At 53.3% G+C, this 19,447-nt stretch overlaps 1 protein-coding gene across 1 annotated transcript in view; it reads right to left on the reverse strand.

Moving 5' to 3' along the window:
• Positions 1-11,904, reverse strand: part of LOC142070317 (uncharacterized) — a 22,326-nt gene extending 10,422 nt beyond the window's left edge. The window contains 7 exon segments of the mRNA XM_075123923.1: positions 381-469; positions 6,580-6,612; positions 6,915-7,027; positions 8,343-8,365; positions 8,982-9,203; positions 10,670-10,756; positions 11,390-11,904. Coding sequence (XP_074980024.1) covers positions 381-469; positions 6,580-6,612; positions 6,915-7,027; positions 8,343-8,365; positions 8,982-9,203; positions 10,670-10,756; positions 11,390-11,866 — 1,044 coding nt within the window. The 5' untranslated portion in view covers positions 11,867-11,904.
• Between the last annotated feature and the right edge of the window lie 7,543 nt (positions 11,905-19,447).

The following is a 19,447-nucleotide window of genomic DNA, read 5'->3' on the forward strand; positions in this document are numbered from 1 at the left end:
CCCACTGGTGAGTAACCCTTCCCCCCCCGCCATCCACTTCATATCTCATAGCAGCCTCTGGCGGGTAGGTTTATGTTCTTCCACTGGGAATCTGATCCATTTTCCCAGCACTGTCCAGTGTTCCCCCGCCAACCCCATTCTACAAATAGGGTAATTTCCTCCCCCAAACCCCTACGTCTGTTCCCGGAATCCAGGACGTGGGGTCAACAACTCCCAGCAAGTTTGTCACATGCCTTGTCCCCCTCCCTTTCTCCACCCTGGGTATTTCCTGCCCCCATCCCACCTCCAGACTAAACTCCTCCAAAGATCCCAGGCCCTCGGTATTTCCTGCCCCTCTCCCTCCAGCAGGAACCCACTAGCAACCCCGCAATAATCCCTACCTGGACTGGCTGCACGACAGCCAGTTCCCTTCCCCGTCCTGTGAGAGGCTGGGACAATCTGGAGCCAAAGGTGCGGATTACTCTGCCACCTGTCAGGGTGAGAAGGGGGACAGGGAAGATTTCAGAAGGGCCTCTAGTTCCTGTCACATCGTGATTTGCCCCGGCCCTTTCCCTGCACAAGATGTTTCTGACTCTCATGCTGGGAAAACATTCCATCACTTTATCACAGCCCAGACCCAACCCCTCCCACCAGCACTAAATCCACTGCCCTAGTTTTAAAACCCTGAGAGCAACTCCCCCAATGGTGGGGACCAGGCAGGGACAGGACAAAGTCTGCCCAGTGCTGGTGCAGGAAATGAAAGGAATTTTGCTGGTGATATTCAGCTGGAAGGCATTGTCAATAGACACAAAGAGTGGACCATTAAGTGGGGCTCACTTCTATTTTATGCATGACATTCCTCACGCTCACGCTTCAGAGTCTCAGCCACCACTGCCAGGGGTCTGGAAGGCACTTTCCCCCGCAATGTATTTTGAGAGGGTTTTTTTAATCTCCTTCCTCTGAAGATTCAGGAACAGCCAGAGAAGAAGACGAGTCAGGTTGTCAGTGACCTGGGGGGGGGTTTCAGCTTCCTCTGCAGCGTGGGGTGTGGGTCACACACTAGGATTACCTGGAAACATCTCACTTAACCATTTCCCTGCCACTGCGGGGGTCTGGGGCACTGGTGCTTCTCAGTCCCTCCTGTTCTCTGCCTGGGGCATATAACAGTCTAGTCTCCCGTGGGCTGCAAGACTTTGGTCTCACTCCAGCTGTTGTGTTTAGTGGGGGCGGGAGCTGGGTGGTGTTGGTGGCCAGTGCTAGACAGGAGGTCAGACCAGATGTTCCAATGGTCCCTTCTGGCCTTAGACTTTGACTGGATGTGGGCAGGTTTGGGAGCTTGTGACCTTCCCACCTCCCACTTATTTCTCCTTCATTTTCTGTCTTGTCTTTCCCCCTGTCCCCTCCCTCTGCCCGGGAGACTTAGTGACCAAGGATCTCCTGCAATTGCGGATAGCACTGAATGCCAGTTTGGATCCAAACTTTCTGCCTCCTCCCCGTCTCTACTAACCACCCAAGGGGTTTCAGTCTCTCTGGCTGTCATACAGGCAATGAAAGGGTTACTGTGCACAGCTGCAAAAACTGCCTAATTTCCCAGCTGAAAGAAGTAAGCGAGTACCACTTACTGCAAGTTTGGGGGGAGGGATAGCTCAGTGGTTTGAGCATTGGCCTCCTAAACCCAGGGTTGTGAATTCAATCCTTGAGAGGGCCATTTGGGATCTGGGGCAAAAATTGGGGATTGGTCCTGCTTTGAGCAGGGGGTTGGACTAGATGACGCCCAGAGGTCCCTTCCCACCCTGATAGTCTATGAACAATTTTTTTCTGACCCCTGAACATTTACTAAAAAATTAAGACTAAAACATGCATCCATGCCGAGTCTCTGTATAACTTGTATATTTCAAGAGGCTGACAGAGAATACTTGACCATAACGAACAAGGGAGTGCAGGAGTGGGGGAGTGAGATTTTCTTTGCTTTGGATCATAATGAAATGCTCAACATCTCACAGCCTCCTGCCTGCCTTTCCTGAGCCCCCGGGGGTCACAAACCACCAGCCGAGAAACACAAGCCTAGATCTTTATTTTGTATTGTCATTGACTACGACTGGAGAGAGAGGGCTACATTGTACCCAGACAAAGCATGAATGAGCCAAGTGCTATGGCATATATGGACCGACCCTGGGAACTGTTAATTCCAATAACACCCACGTTTTGAACTCTCTTCCTTACTTCACTGTGAAAAGAATATGAAAGTTCAGAAGATCTTACAATAGCAACAAGTTGATGAAAATTACGTTAAATTATTTTCAGCCATGAATGTGATGCACAGGTGCAAGAAGACCAAATGCAGAAAATTAAATGAGTCCAAACAAAAGGGGGCTAATGAGATCGTTCCGGGACAGTACCAAGAACATGCTTGGAGAACAAGAAAACATAGGAACAAAGTTATCTATGCCAAATTTGGCCTTAGGAACATGGATTTAAAAACGGGGGAGAAGGAAGAAAGAAAATCATCTATTAACTTTGCAAGTTTGTCTCTCATCACAACTCCTCCAAGGTTCCTCAACCCAAGTCAGAAGCAGCAAACTGATGATCCACGATTCTTAATTTTCATTTTTTAAATTCTATTATATCCTGTTCCTTTCTCACAAAGGCTGTAAGGGCTTGTCAGTTAAAATATATTCCAAAGAGACCCATTGCTCCACTGAGTAGTGACTTTCTTAAATGCTTGTAAGTTAAATTATTTTCTAAAAGGACCCCTCAAAAGAGCAGGATTAGTAATGAAACTTACTCTGTTCCCCGCAGGCCACTGCCTCCGTGCCTTTACTCTCTGGTGCATCGCCTTTCAATAATTCTAGCTCTGCTGAAGATGTTCCCCAGAAAGTAATTATCCCAGGGGTGAACAGGAATGTATTGGGGGGAAAATTAAGAGTCTATCTTAAATGTATAAAATCATTCCAGGAAACTTTCAAATACATGTTCAAAAAGAGCTCAGCCTTTGTATTTTGTAAAAAAACGTCTCAAGCAGATATTCAAAACCAGGAAAAGTTGTCAAAATCTTAGCGGTCTTAAAAACAAACAAAAAAAAGCTTTAAAATCAGACTATGTAAACTTAATGTCTAAACACTTAATATGACCGCAATTAAAAATGCCAAAATGAAATGACTAAAATTAATTTAATTAGTAAACAATGCAATACTTAAAAAAAGTAAAAGCAACAAAAAATTAGAGGACGAAAAAATCTTGCAAAAACTTTAAATGCTTAAGTGATATTGATGAGCTAAAATATTTAAGAGACAAGTCCGCTGAAAATATAGTGGTGCAAGAACAAAGTAACATCGCTTCACATTGTTCCACAGCTTCCAAGGGCTGGAGGCTGCTATCCCCCGTCACTAAAAGCGAATGGCTACGCAGGTGGTGTCAGAGAGAAGGCTTTGGATTCTTTGACCATAGGATGGTGCTCCAAGAAGGAGGAGTGCTAGGCAGAGACGGGCTCCACCTAACGAAGAGAGGGAAGAGCATCTTCGCAAGCAGGCTGGCTAACCTAGTGAGGAGGGCTTTAAACTCAGTTCACCGGGGAAAGGAGACCAAAGCCCTGAGGTAAGTGGGGAAGTGGGATACCGGGAGGAGGCACGAGCAGGAGCGCGTGAGAGGGGAGGGCTCCTGCCTCATACTGAGAACAAGGGGCGATCAGCAGGTTACCTCAAGTGCCTATATACAAATGCACAAAGCCTGGGACACAAGCAGGGAGAACTGGAAGTCCTGGCAAAGTCAAGGAATTATGATGTGATTGGAATAACAGAGACTTGGTGGGATAACTCACATGACTGGAGTACTGTCATGGATGGGTATAAACTGTTCAGGAAGGACAGGCAGGGCAGAAAAGGTGGGGGAGTTGCACTGTATGTAAGGGAGCAGTATGGCTGCTCAGAGCTCTGGTATGAAACTGCAGAAAAACCTGAGTGTCTCTGGATTAAGTTTAGAAGCGTGAGCAACAAGGGTGATGTCGTGGTGGGAGTCTCCTATAGACCACCGGACCAGGGGGATGAGATGGACGAGGCTTTCTTCCGGCAACTCATGGAAGTTACTAGATCGCAGGCCCTGGTTCTCATGGGAGACTTCAATCACCCCGATATCTGCTGGGAGAGCAATACAGCGGTGCACAGACAATCCAGGAAGCTTTTGGAAAGTGTAGAGGACAATTTCCTGGTGCAAGTGCTGGAGGAACCGACTAGGGGCAGAGCTCTTCTTGACCTGCTGCTCACAAACCGGGAAGAATTAGTAGGGGAAGCAAAAGTGGATGGGAACCTAGGAGGCAGTGACCATGAGATGGTCGAGTTCAGGATCCTGACACAAGGAAGAAAGGAGAGCAGCAGAATAAGGATCCTCGACTTCAGAAAAGCAGACTGTGACTCCCTCAGGGAACTGATGGGCAGGATCCCCTGGGAGAACAACATGAGGGGGAAAGGAGTCCAGGAGAGCTGGCTGTATTTTAAAGAATCCTTATTGAGGTTACAGGGACAAACCATCCCGATGTGTAGAAAGAATAGTAAATATGGCAGGCGACCGGCTTGGCTTAACAGTGAAATCCTTGCTGCTCTTAAATACAAAAAAGAAGCTTACAAGAAGTGGAAGATTGGACAAATGACCAGGGATGAGTATAAAAATATTGCTCGGGCTTGCCGGAGTGAAATCAGGAAGGCCAAATCACACCTGGAGTTGCAGCTAGCAAGAGATGTTAAGAGTAACAAGAAGGGTTTCTTCAGGTATGTTAGCAACAAGAAGAAAGTCAAGGAAAGTGTGGGCCCCTTACTGAATGCAGGAGGCAACCTAGTGACAGAGGATGTGGAAAAAGCTAATTTACTCAATGCTTTTTTTGCCTCTGTCTTCACGAACAAGGTCAGCTCCCAGACTACTGCACTGGGCAGCACAGCATGGGGAGGAGGTGAGCAGCCCTCTGTGGGAAAGAAGTAGTTCGGGACTATTTAGAAAAGCTGGACGAGCACAAGTCCATGGGGCCGGATGCGTTGCATCCGAGAGTGCTAAAGGACTTGGCGGACGTGATTGCAGAGCCATTGGCCATTATCTTTGAAAACTCATGGCGATCGGGGGAGGTCCCGGACGACTGGAAAAAGGCTAATGTAGTGCCCGTCTTTAAAAAAGGGAAGAAGGAAGATCCTGGGAACTACAGGCCAGTCAGCCTCACCTCAGTCCCTGGAAAAATCATGGAGCAGGTCCTCAAGGAATCAATTCTGAAGCACTTAGAGGAGAGGAAAGTGATCAGGAACAGTCAGCATGGATTCATCAAGGGCAAGTCATGCCTGACTAATCTAATTGCCTTCTATGACGAAATAACTGGCTCTGTGGATGAGGGGAAAGCAATGGACGTGTTCTTCCTTGACTTTAGCAAAGCTTTTGACACGGTCTCCCACAGTATTCTTGCCAGCAAGTTAAAGAAGTATGGGCTGGATGAATGGACTATAAGGTGGATGGAAAGCTGGCTAGATTGTCGGGCTCAACGGGTAGTGATCAATGGCTCCCTGTCTGGTTGGCAGCCGGTATCAAGTGGAGTGCCCCAGGGGTCAGTCCTGGGGCCGGTTTTGTTCCATATCTTCATAAATGATCTGGAGGATGGTGTGGATTGCACCCTCAGTAAGTTTGCAGAGGACACTAAACTGGGAGGAGTGGTAGATACGCTGGAGGGTAGGGATAGGATACAGAGGGACCTAGACAAATTGGAGCATTGGGCCAAAAGAAATCTGACGAGGTTCAACAAGGACAAGTGCAGAGTCCTGCACTTAGGAAAGAAGAATCCCATGCACCACTATAGACTAGGGACCAAATGGCTCGGCAGCAGTTCTGCAGAAAAGGACCTAGGGGTTACAGTGGACGAGAAGTTGGATATGAGTCAGCAGCGTGCCCTTGTTGCCAAGAAGGCCAATGGCATTTGGGGATGTATAAGTAGGGGCATTGCCAGCAGATTGAGGGACGTGATCGTTCCCCTCTATTCGACATTGGTGAGGCCTCATCTGGAGTACTGTGTCCAGTTTTGGGCCCCACACTACAAGAAGGATGTGGAAAAATTGCATAGAGTCCAGCGGAGGGCAACAAAACAAAACTATTAGGGGGCTGGAACACATGAGTTATGAGGAGAGGCTGACGGAACTGGGGATGTTTAGGAAGAGAAGAATGAGGGGGGATTTGATAGCTGCTTTCAACTACCTGAAAGGGGGTTCCGAAGAGGGTGGATCTAGACTGTTCTCAATGGTACCAGATGACAGAATAAGGAGTGATGGTCTCAAGTTGCAGTGGGAGAGATTTAGGTTGGATATTAGGAAAAACATTTTCACTGTGAGGGTGGTAAAACACTGGAATGCGTTACCTAGGGAGGTGGTGGAATCTCCTTCCCTAGAAGTTTTTAAGGTCAGGCTTGACAAAGCCCTGGCTGGGATGATTTAGTCAGGGATCGGTCCTGCTTTGAGCAGGGGGTTGGACTAGATGACCTCCTGAGGGCCCTTCCAACCCTAATATTCTCTGATTCTCTGATTCTATAAAAGGGTTATTGGTCTGAAATCTGCCCATGACCCGTCAGAGACAGACACGTACCCGTGTCACTTCCCAGCTCCAGTCGCAGCATCTCTAGGGGAAGGAGAGGAAGAGAGAGGAGAGAATTCAGGCCCTCACTTTCCTGGGGAGGTTCCCATTCGTTATTAATGTAACTGCTGTTAACTATGAGATGGTGACAGAGATCTGAGGCTGATAATGCAGCCACTGGGGAGAGAGCCAGCCCCACAGGGCGACTCCCATGGGGAAGGGCGACTCGCGGAGCTGGGGCTGTGAGATGGACCCTGGGGTCAGTGACATCCCGAGAGTCCCCGACTCCTCCCCAGGGCCAGAGTCGCTCTAACCAGAGGATACACCACCCCCAGACTCCCACTCACCTTTGAATCCCAGCAGCCCCTCCTGCAGAACGGCACTTGTCAGAGAGAAATCACTGAGTCTCCTCTCCAGCTCCCCAAACCCCGGCTCCGGCTTCCAAAACGCCCCGTCCTCCCTGCCGGGGAAAGGAAGAGCGGTGAGAAATAGGCCTGATCCCCAGACCCTGAGCCCAACAACCCCCAAACTCCAGGAAACCTGGATCTGAGCTTTGTAGCCCGAGATGGTCATTGTCACGGTGAGTCACCCGCCCTCAACCCTGGGCTCTCCAGAGAGATGGGAAGTGGGGAGACACCAGAGCAGGGAACGGAGACATTCTTCAGGAGCTTTCTCCGGGACGCTCTGGCTCTGTGGGGTGCTGAGCCACCTCCCACGCTGGTTTACTGCAGTAACAAGGGGCACCAGCACTGGGATTACGTGGAAGGGGAGGAGAAAAAGACCGAAGCCTGGGCAGGTCCTACATGCTGACAGTGGCCACAGACAGAGCTCCGGTCTCCACCAGGGAGTGAACCTGGGCCCTTTAATGCCAACCCCCCCAAGCCCTTCAGTTGAAGCAGTAACCCTGGGGCATCCAGCTCATTTGGCAGAGAGGGTCATATTGCCCTGTCCGTTATGGTCAGTGGGCCAGGGCGTCAGTTTAGGACTCTGTGCCCTGCTCCATTCACAGCAGAACACCCACTGCTCTCCATGGGACACCCCCGTGCAAAGGACAAGGTGAGAATCTGCCCTTCGTATAGGAAATACAATTTTAATTCTTAGTATTTTGCTAAGTCTTTGTCCGTCACACTCAGTGTCACTCAGGAGGAAAACAGACCCCCTCCTGGACTCCCCTGTAGGGCCCCCGATAGTTCTTCCCCTCCTTTCTCCATTTCCCTCTTGCTTCCTTGTCCTTGTGTCTCTCCTCTGTTCTTCCCTCCCTACAGCAACCACCAATTTCCACCCCACGAAGGCTTCACTCCCTCCCCTTCCCCTTTCCACCTGCTCAGGTGATCAGCCAGGGAACGCTGAATGTTGACATCAAAGCGTCCTCCCTTCAGTTGACACCCCGATGACATTAACAGGGGACAGGAGAGTTGACGCTCTCTGAGCTACGGCTTCGGGCAGCCCCAGCAAGGCAACGCTGTCTCCCTTTACCCTGCGGAGATGCGGGGGGCCAGCAATTCACTTTAAAAAATTCAAAAGCTGAGTTTCTGCGCCCTCAGAACACGGGATGCGGCCGGGAGACAGGCCAGGTCGGGCCCATCGGCCCTGTGTCTAGCAGCCCTGCTGTGACCTCCTGAGCGATCAGACCCTGAACGGCTCTTCTCCTCCCTGAGTCAGCCACTGGGGGAGGCAGAATCACATGCTCCAAGGGCAGGGGGCAGCTTCCTATTCAGTGCAGTTATCAACCCTAACGGCCCATGACGGGGAGCAAAGTGGAGCCCAGGACTTACCTGCCCCCAGTGCTCCCAGCACCCTAAAGAGGGAGAGAAAGAGGAGGCAGTCAGGGGGCATGTCCCTGGGTGAGGAGGCCTCCTGCTCTGCAGGGGAGTCACCACTGAAGCCTCGGGTACTAGGGGAATTTCAGGTTGACATTCCCAGAGCAGCTGCCACCCCCTACCAGGGACTTTCCCCTATTGCTGGCAGGTAGCCACTGAGGAAACCTTCTCCCCAGGCACTTTACAGGCAGAAGATATTTCTCTGCATTGAGAACCCAATTCCTCCAGTGCTGAGAGACCCAGAAGGCCCCTGGCCCCACTGAACCCATTAGCCGCTGTGAGTGGGGCCTTAGGCCTGGGGTTCAGCATGGTGCGGGAGGGGATTTCATCCTCCAAGTGAAAATGCAGACAGACATTTCCAGGAGAGAAGACTTTGGGGCTGCAGCATCCAGGACTCCCAGGACCCATCCCTGGCGCCGCTGCCAGACTCACTTTGTGACCTTGTCCAGGGCTCTGTCCCTCCCTGTGCCTCAGTTTCCCCCTTTGTCCCATAGGGATAATTGCCCCGACTCTCCTTTGTAAAGTGCTTTGGGGTCTGGGGCGGAGACGCTCCGATAGGAACGCTGCGTGTGATCATTGCAACGACAGCCTGACCTGCAGGGGTGGGCTCAGCGGGGGCTGCCCCTTCTCTCCTCCCTGCTCCCTGAGCAGGGAAATCTCCTGGGACAGGCGGCAGACGCCCGCATCCCTACTCTGGACAATGGCTCTCTCTAGCTCATCCAGCCGGGACAGCAGCCGCTGCTCCTGCTCCGCCAGAAACCCTCGCAGCTCCTGCCACTCCCAGACCATCTTCTGCCTCTCGGCTGCCATCTGGCTCTGCAACAGGGAGAGGGCGGCTCAGTAACAGGGGAACACAGAACATAAGACCGGACATACTGGGTCAGACCAAAGGACCATCTAGCCCAGTGTCCTGTCTTCCACAGTGGCCAAGGCGGGTGCCCAAGAAAAATGAACAGAACAGGTCATCATCAAGTGATCCATCCCCTGTCACCCATTTCCAGCTTCTGGCAAACAGAAGCTAGGGACACCATCCCTGCCCATCCTGGCTAATAGCCCCTGATGGACCTATCCTCCATGAACTTATTTAGCTCTTTTTTGAACCCTGTTATTGTCCTGGCCTTCAACGTCCTCTGGCAAGGAGTTCCACAGGTTGACTGTGCAGTGTGTGAAAAAATACTTCCTCTTGTTTGTTTTAAACCTGCTGCCTATTCATTTCACGGGGTGACCCCTAATGCGTGTGTTATAGGAAGGAGTAAATAACACGTCCTTTACTTTTGCCACACCAGTCATGATTTTATAGACCTCTATCCTATCCCCCCCACTTAGTTGTCTCTTTTCCAAGCTGAACAGCCTCAGGCTTTGTCTACCACAGTACTTCATCGGCACAACTTGTCATTCAGGGTGTTAAAAAAACACACACCTCAGTGACAAATTTTGACCCACGAAAAGTGCGGGGGTGAACAGCACGTTGTCGGCAGGAGCGCTCTCCCACCGACAGCTGCCGCTTATGTGGGGTGGAAGTTTTTTGTTGGCAGGAGACCATGGATTTATAGAGAGGCAATCGGATGTTTTCTGTCTTATTATCTCTCCCTTTCTTCACGATTCCCAATGGTCTGTTTGCTTTTTTGACCGACGCTGCACCTTGAATGGATGTTTCCAGAGAACTGTCCACCATGATGCCAACATCTCTTTCTTGAGTGGCAACAGCTAATTTAGACCCCGTCATTTTCTGTGCATAATTGATATGACTTTTTCCAATGTGCGTTACTTTGCATTAATCCGCACTGACATTCATCTGCTCGGTAACTGGGGAGAATCATAAATGCGCCTCGGGACGGGTGACAGAGTTATTTACCAGAACACAAGATCTCTTGCGGTGGAGGGTGGGAAGTTCGTTTATCCCAGGAAGAGAGGAGGGATAAGGGCCGGGGTGAGCTGTACATCACCAACAGGAGGGACACTTCCCCCCAGAACCTCATCAACTTGCACCGAGCCAAATCCTCCATCTCTGCAGCCCGCATTTCCTCCCCATTCCCCCTAGGCGCGGGAAAGGCTCCCCGGTCACTGTGACATGCAGACAGCCCGTGGGCAGGGGCCCTGGGCTCACACAGACTGACCCGCTCCTGCCCAGCAGCCTCCCGCACCCTACGGGCACCATGCCACCCCCGTGTCGGACCCTCCGGTGGGGACGGGTCCCTGGCTGAGGCTGGCAGGCTGGGCCCTGCATTCGCCGTCACTCGGGGCACCGGGATCCCTGGCGAACCTGGGCCCTGGGCACCTACCAGCAGCTCCTGGCTTTGCCGCGGCTCCTCGGCTTCGGCTGCTTCTCTCTCTTTTCCCAGAGGGGCCCGACGCTCTCGGGGGGGCTCCTGGAAGATGGGGGGAGAGGAGAGGAAACTGCTACAAACGGCTGTCAGATTTCAGGGCCCCCTCCTGCCCTGCAGACTCCTGTACAGAGTCGGGGGGGCGGGTGGGGGGCTCAGACTGAGAGGAGACGGTGAAACAGGGACCAGCTTGTCCCGAGGAAACGCAGGGCCCCCGGCTGGGTGCAGCCCGACCCCCAGCGCCCCACGTCCCCCGGGGGGTGGGGGGGGGACCTCGCTCACATCCCAAGCAGCCAACTTCAGACAGTCCCAGCTCCGACCCCCAATGCTCCCGCAGGCAGATCTGAACATGGAGCCCCCCCCCCCCGAAAACATCCCCCCAATCGCCAGCTCTGAGCCCCCCCCACCCCGTAAATCGACTCGCCCCAAACTCCCAGCTCCAAGAATCCCCAGCACCAGCCGCTCCCCCCCCCAGCTCCGGCTCTGACCCCCCCCGCTCCGGCTCTGACCCCCCCCCCAGCTCCCCCATCCCCGGCTCCCGGCCGAGCCTGGGCTCCGGGCCCCTCCCGGGCTCCGTGGCTCCGGCCCGGGACACTCGCCCCCCGCGGCAGGAGCGCGTCCGCCCCACGCGTGTCCCCGGCCCCCGCCGCCCACCCGGGCCCTGCCCCGCGGCCCCACCGCGCTGCCCCGCGGGCCGCCGGCCTGGAGCAGCCTCCGCGCTGCGCTCCCGGCCCCGGCCATGGCCCCGCTGCAAACACACAAAGGCTCCCCGGGCTGGGGGGGCAGGAAGGGGCGGCTCCTCCCCGGGCCTGGCCCTGCCCCAGCGGGCCCCTCGCAGGGCGTTTGGGACACTCGGGGATCGGGGACCCCCCCCCCCAAACACACACAGCCTGGGGGGGCAGGAGACCGGCTGGATCGTCTCAGGAGAAAAGCAAGGGGAAGGGGGCTGGTTTTCCCAGCTGGGGATATGCAGAGATCTCCTCTGAGTTCGGCTTTGGAGCCTGGGCACCGTGTACAAGCCCCTTCCTGGAAAGCGCCTAAATCCCCTGGCCACAGCTCTCCCCTGCCCGGCTGTGGGGAGCTCCCGGGGGCAGCAGAGTGGCGCAGCGGAAGCGTGCTGGGCCCATAACCCAGAGGTCGATGGATCGAAACCATCCTCTGCTAGCTGGGTTTTTATTGCCCACTGCCCTGGGCAGCGTTCAGCCTCCCTTTATTCCTCCTCTCCCTGCGTGACCCTTCCCCGGCCCTGAACGGCAGGAATAAAGCCCCAGCAGCCACCCTCTCCCCCAGAGTCCCCTCCTGTCAGGGGAGAGCTCTGCACGGACCGGCTCTGTCTCAGGGGGGCCAGGTTTATATAAGTTTTGGTGCTGCCCAGAACAGGTCCAAGTCCTGCCCGGTTCCTCCCCTCTCCCTCCCCTTCCCTCCCGCACCCCCCACAGCTCCGCCTAAGGCTCTGGGAGGGAGTTTGGGTGCAGGGGGGGGGTGGGCTCTGGGAGGGAGTTGTGGGGTCTGGGCTGGGGCAGGGGGTTGGGGGCAGGGGGGGACACTGGCAGGCTCTGGGAGGGAGTTTGGGTGCAGGAGGGGGGGTGGGCTCTGGGAGGGAGTTGTGGGCTCTGGGCTGGGGCAGGGCATTGGGGGCAGGGGGGGACACTGGCAGGCTCTGGGAGGGAGTTTGGATCCAGGAGGGGGGGTGGGCTCTGGGAGGGAGTTGTGGGCTCTGGGCTGGGGCAGGGGGTTGGGGGGCTGTAGGGGACATTGGCAGGCTCTGGGAGGGAGTTTGGGTGTGGGTGGGGTGAGGGATCTGGGCTGGGGCAGAGGGCTGGGGTGTGGCACTTATCTTGGGTGGCTCCTGAAAGTGACCTGCACCCGAATCTGGCAGCAGCTCCAAAGTGGCCGGGGGGGGCGGAGGGTCTCCGGGCACCCACAGGCCCCACCCCTGCAGCTCCCGTTGGCCGCAGCTTTACAGTGGCAGAATTGGTGCTCGGCACAGGAGCAGTGTGCCAGAGACACCCCCCCCAGGGGCTGCAGGGATGTGCCAGACGCTTCTGGGAGGGGCGCTCCGCCTGGAGCAAGGGTGGGCAGGAAGCCACGTTAGCCCCGGGAGTGGCGGCAGGGGCCCCCGGGCCCTTTTAAATCGCCCGGAGCCAGCTGCTCAGGCGGCCCTGGGGGGCAGCCACACCGGCCGCTGCTGGGACGGCCCCGGGCGGCTGGCTCTGGGGACGGCCTGAGCAGTGGCCAATGCGGCTCTCCCCAGCCAGAGCCCCGTGGCTCCCGGCAGCTGTCCCAGGGCAGCCAGAGTGGCAGAGGGCCCCCCAGCAGTGGCCAGAGTGACAGACTTTCCCTCTTATCCTTCCTGGGAATCAAGTTCAAGTTTCGACAAAGAGCTAAAGAAGCCTCAATCCCGCATCTGAATTAATGTCACATTTCTCGCCATTTGTGGGAAAGAAACAATCCCAGGTGAGTCCATTTCAATCATTGCTCAGCCTGATTCCTTCACGCCCATCCTTTAGGGCATTGTGCCACCGTGTGGGCGTTTCATGTCCCTCCTCCGTTTCACACAGCGACACAATTCCCTTTGCACAGAGGCATGAACAGGAAAACCTCCCTGTGTCTCTTGTCTGAGCCAGGGCATTCAGTTCCATTGAAACCTTCTCTCCTGCAATGGCAATGGTCAGACAGAGAGGACGTGGCCACCTTCAGCCCTGACAGTGAGATATTAGAATCATAGAATATAAGGGTTGGAAGGGACCCCAGAAGGTCATCTAGTCCAACCCCCTGCTCGAAGCAGGACCAATTCCCAGTTAAATCATCCCAGCCAGGGCTTTGTCAAGCCTGACCTTAAAAACCTCTAAGGAAGGAGATTCTACCACCTCCCTAGGTAACGCATTCCAGTGTTTCACCACCCTCTTAGTGAAAAAGTTTTTCCTAATATCCAATCTAAACCTCCCCCACTGCAACTTGAGACCACTACTCCTCGTTCTGTCATCTGATACCATTGAGAACAGTCTAGAGCCATCCTCTTTGGAAACCCCTTTCAGGTAGTTGAAAGCAGCTATCAAATCCCCCCTCATTCTTCTCTTCTGCAGGCTAAACAATCCCAGCTCCCTCAGCCTCTCCTCATAACTCATGTGTTCCAGACCCCTAATCATTTTTGTTGCCCTTCGCTGGACTCTCTCCAATTTATCCACATCCTTCTTGAAGTGTGGGGCCCAAAACTGGACACAGTACTCCAGATGAGGCCTCACTAATGTCGAATAGAGGGGAACGATCACGTCCCTCGATCTGCTCGCTATGCCCCTACTTATACATCCCAAAATGCCATTGGCCTTCTTGGCAACAAGGGCACACTGCTGACTCATATCCAGCTTCTCGTCCACTATCACCCCTAGGTCCTTTTCCGCAGAACTGCTGCCTAGCCATTCGGTCCCTAGTCTGTAGCGGTGCATTGGGTTCTTCCGTCCTAATTGCAGGACCCTTCACTTATCCTTATTGAACCTCATCAGATTTCTTTTGGCCCAATCCTCCAATTTGTCTAGGTCCTTCTGTATCCTATCCCTCCCCTCCAGCGTATCTACCACTCCTCCCAGTTTAGTATCATCCGCAAATTTGCTGAGAGTGCAATCCACACCATCCTCCAGATCATTTATGAAGATATTGAACAAAACCGGCCCCAGGACAGACCCTTGGGGCACTCCACTTGATACCGGCTGCCAACTAGACATGGAGCCATTGATCACTACCCGTTGAGCCCGACAATCTAGCCAGCTTTCTACCCACCTTGTAGTGCATTCATCCAGCCCATACTTCCTTAACTTGCTGACAAGAATACTGTGGGAGACCGTGTCAAAAGCTTTGCTAAAGTCAAGAAACAATACATCCACTGGTTTCCCTTCATCCACAGAACCAGTAATCTCATCATAGAAGGCGATTAGATTAGTCAGGCATGACCATGATATTCCCTCTCCTCTTTCTTCCTGCTGCTGCTGCTGTTCCTTGAAAGGTCAAGGATGGAATAAGAAGCAGAGTTTACTCCCTGGTGAGGAAAGAAAGGTGCCACCAACCCCCTGGAAAGTCTTAGCATCCCAGCAAAACCCGGCCCCCTGCTTTTGTCGTCGCTGAGGTGCTGGTGATACGATGGGAAAAGGGACTGTCCGAATTGTTGAGGTGGGGAATGGAAATAGTCGACAGCAACGTCATTAACCACAAACACCCTCTCCTCATGCTCCAGCCATAAGGGAAATGGGCAGGAAATGGCCCCTCCCCCGCGGCACAGTGGACCCCCTGGAGCTTCCCCTCCCCACAGCTGGTGCTGTGGGCCTCCCACATTCCCCCCCCCCAAGATTCAATCAGGGGTATTTATGTTGTAGGTCAGGGGCCATGACCTGTCCACGACTTTTACTAACAATACCCAGGAGCCTTAGCTACGACTCCAGTCATGTGACTTCTTTTGCAGGAGGGTCTTTTTTCCTGGAAGAGCAGAGTGGTATTTCCGGGGCACAGGCAGCCTGATTCATTCTCTGCAAAGCCACCTGCAAGATTCAAACTTTACTCCGGGGGGAATTCTGCACCACTGCGCACGCGCAGAATGCATATCCCCCCGTAGATTTCTTTGCTTCCCTGCAGGAAAAATGGCTTTCTGATGGGCGGGAGCAAAGTGAAGCCACAAGAGTGGTCACGCACCCCTCCTGAGCAGTTCTGGGGAGTCGGTTTGGGCTCCTGGTGTAGGCAGCAGAGGGGTGCAGCCTCGCCACGAAGTCTGTTTCCCAGGAGGGGAGAGGGGACTGCAGGGTGATCTCCCACCTCCTTTCATCCAGCAGCCTGTGCTCCTCACTGCCGAGCTGGAGCCTCCACATGTATTTACTGGCAAATAAAACGTGCAGAATTTTAAAATATCGTGCACAGAATCTCCTCAGGAGTGCAGCCTACTCAGGGAACCTCCTTGGATGGTCACTGCTTGGTCAACCCCTCAGCCATCACACCGATGCACAGAGAGAGTGCCAAGCCCTCCTGCTAGGCGGGGAGGGAGTGGGGGACGGGGTCGGGTCATACACATTCAGACTGCACGCCTCCCCCAGTTACAAACCGCTGCTGAGTTCCCATTCAGGACATTAGCCTTTACCGACAATTTTTGTCTGTGTTCCTTTTTTCAGTATCGCTTTTTTCTTTCAAAAATACGCAACCCCCTGAACCTGCTTTCAGCAATCAGAATCATAGAATCATAGAAGATCAGGGTGGGAAGGGCCCTCAGGAGGTATCTAGTCCGACCCCCTGCTCAAAGCAGGGCCAACCCCCAACTAAATCATCCCAGCCAGGGCTTTGTCAAGCCTGACCTTAAAAATATCTAAGGAAGGAGATTCCACCACCTCTCTAGGGAACCCATTCCAGTGTTTCACCACCCTCCTAGGGAAAAAGTGTTTCCTAATATCCAGCCTAAACCTAGGATAATTTAGTGTCACCTTATTTTTGCCTGGCCCCCTACAAAAGAAGAGGCTTTTGTGGTTTTCCTGAGCCCGAGGATGAAAACGAACGGGTGTCAGCCTGCACGGCTGTGGATCGTTACCGAGCGGAACCCGTCGTTGGCATGGGGAGTGTAGACACAGCCTCAGACTCAGTGCTTGTGAGGGGGGAAGCATTCCCTCGAGAGGCACCCAGGGGGTGGTGTGGAATTGTCCCAGGCAGGGCCACCCAGATGGGGGGTGGGGGCAAGTGGGGCAATTTGCCCCAGGCCCCCACGAGAGTTTTCAGGGGCCCCCACGAGAGTTTTTGGCGGCACTGCGGCTGTGGGTCCCTCAGTGCCGCCGAACACACCCGGAGTGAAGGACCCGCTGCCGAAGACCTGCCTCCGCTCCAGCTCTTCGGCGGCAAGGGGTTCTTCCGCTCCATGAAGTGCCCCGAAGACCCAGAGCGGAAGGACCCCCGCCGCCGAAGATCCCAGGTCCCCTGAATCCTCTGGGTGGCCCTGGTCCCAGGTTACTGGGTCGGGGCTCGAGCGGGTTCTTTGTTGTGTTGTTGAAAAGGAGCCCCTAGATATTGAACCCGGGCCGTGTTGCTGCCGACTGCAACTGGCAGAAGGGTTACAGAAAGAAGCAGGGGAGAGGAGCACCAACGAATGTGTGCAATTATTCAGTGAGGAAGGGGCCTGGCCTGAAGGAATCGCCTCTGCCCTTGGCAGAGAGGGGGATTTGTGATGTCCTGGGCTTTGGAGATCCAGGCCCACAGCACTGGGATGATCAGCCCAAGGATGGGGCAGTACATGGAGCGGGGCAGATTTGGGAGCTGGCAACCTCTCTCCCCAGGTATTTCCCCTGCAGGCCCTTTTCAGTGTCTCTCTCTCCCCTTTCCCTGTGTAACCCAGGGGTTCTCAAACTTTTTAAATTGGTGACCCCGTTCACAAAGCAAGCCTCCGAGTGTGCCCCTCCCTTATAAAGTCAAAACACATTTGTTATATTTAACATTATTTGAAATGCTTAATTTAGTCTTTAATCTACTCTTTACAATGGATTGACCTTTTCTCCCCACTTTTATATTAAGCCTAAAACGCACTTTGATTGAATTATTGGATAAGCAGAAAAGGGTTTTTAAAATAGTTACGGTTTAATACTGACAGGTTTCAGAGTCACAGCCGTGTTAGTCTGTATTTGCAAAAAGAACAGGAGGATTTGTGGCACCTTAGAGACGAACCAATTTATTTGAGCATAAGCTTTCGTGAGCTACAGCCCACTTCATAGGATGCATGCAGTGTAAAATACAGTGGGGAGATTTATATACACAGAGAACATGAAAAAATGGGGGTTACCATACACACTGTAATGAGAGTGATCAGGTTAGGTGAGCGATTACCAGCAGGAGAGCAGAGGGAGCCGGGGAGGGAAACCTTTTGTAGTGATAATCAACGTGGGCCATTTCCCGCAGTTGACAAGAACATCTGAGGAACAGTGGGGGGTGGAGGGGGGATAAACATGGGGAAATAGTTTTACTTTGTGTAATGACACATCCACTCCCAGTCTCTATTCAAGCCTAAGTTAATTGGATCCAGTTTGCAAATTAATTCCAATTCAGCCGTCTCTCGTTGGAGCCTGTTATAACATTCAAAAACCAGTCGGAGAACACTTCAGTCTTTCTGGTCACTCGATTACAGACCTAAAAGCGGCAATTCTTTAACAAAAAAACTCCGAAACCAGACTCCAACGAGACAGCGATTGCTAGTAATGCACACTGTCTGGGCCAATTCTCAGTACTGAGTCCTCGTTAAGGGCCCTGTGTGCTTACAAGAAACCTGGAGGACATGATACAGTGGCAGAACACAAAACTGGCCTGCTCCCAGTTGCTCGTGGAAAACCCCTTCTTACCTAGAAACAAAGACCAGCAGGAGAGAATCAAGGCCCATCCTGATCCCAGAGCCCAGCCCATACTCACCTCCACTCTGCTACAGACTCACTTTTTTTCCACCACGGGCAGCCATTCAACAGCCACATAAAGCCTGTTAGCCACTGCTTCAGGGAACTGCCTTCGTCACTCAATATGCTCCTGACAGCGGCTCTGCCAAAGATGATCCAATGCTAAGGCATTGATTAGGTGCCGTGTGCCCTCTGACACCCGCCCACTATACGGCAGCCCCTGCTGAGGGCACCCTTCTTCAACTGCAGCTGGTTCTTCTGGCACCCTGTGGCTTGCCCTCATTCGTCCAGGAACAAACCAAAGGCTAGCTGTAAATAATCCTGTCCAACCAAGTCTGGGAAAAGCCATCATGTAGCCAGAAGTTCCCATGCCTGCTGGGTAAAAAAAAAAAGCCACCAGAAAATGGTACATAGTCTCAAGTCTCTAGGAAGTTTTCGGAGAGTGTTGGACCAACTTCCTGGTGGCTAGATTCTTGGGCTCCACGGGCACTGATCAATGGCTCGATGTCTAGCTGGCAGCCAGTATCAAGCGGAGTGCTCCAGGGGTCAGTCCTGGGACCGGTTTTGTTCAACATCTTTATTAAAGATCTGGATGCTCCGGAAGCTCGCAGATGACACTAAGCTGTGGGGAGAGGTTGGAGGGTAGGGATAGGGGGGCCCAGAGTGACCTCGACAAATTGGACGATTGGGCCAAAATAAATCTAATGAGGTTCAACAAGGACAAGTGCAGAGTCGTGGACTTAGGACGGAAGAATCCCATGCACATCTCCAGGCTGGGGACTGACTGGTTAAGGAGCAGTTCTGCAGAAAAGGACCTGGGGATTACACTGGATGAGAAGCTGGATAGGAGTCAGCGGTGTGCCATTTTTGCCAGGAAGGCTAACGGCATATTGGGCTGCATTAGGAGGAGCATTGCCAGCAGATTGAGGGAAGTGATTATTCCCCTCTATTGGGCACTGATGAGGCTACATCTGGGGTATTGCATCCAGTTTTCGCCCCACCCTCCCACTACAGAAAGGATGTGGACAAATTGGAGAGAGTCCAGCGGAGGGCAACAAAAGTGATCAGGGGGCTGGGGCACATGACTTATGAGGAGAGGCTGAGGGAACTGGGGTCATTTAGTCTGCGGAAGAGAAGAGTGAGGGGGGATTTGATAGCTGCTTTCAACTACCTGAAGGGGGGTTTCAAAGAGGATGGAGCTCGGCTGTTCTCAGTGGTGGCAGATGACAGAACAAGGAGTAATGGTCTCCAGTTGCAGTGGTGGGAGGTTTAGGTTGGATATTAGGAAACACTATTTCACTAGGAGGGTGGTGAAGAACTGGAATGGGTTCCCTAGGGA

Source organism: Caretta caretta, chromosome 28 (assembly GCF_965140235.1).
Source record: "Caretta caretta isolate rCarCar2 chromosome 28, rCarCar1.hap1, whole genome shotgun sequence".
Lineage (NCBI taxonomy): Eukaryota > Metazoa > Chordata > Testudines > Cheloniidae > Caretta > Caretta caretta.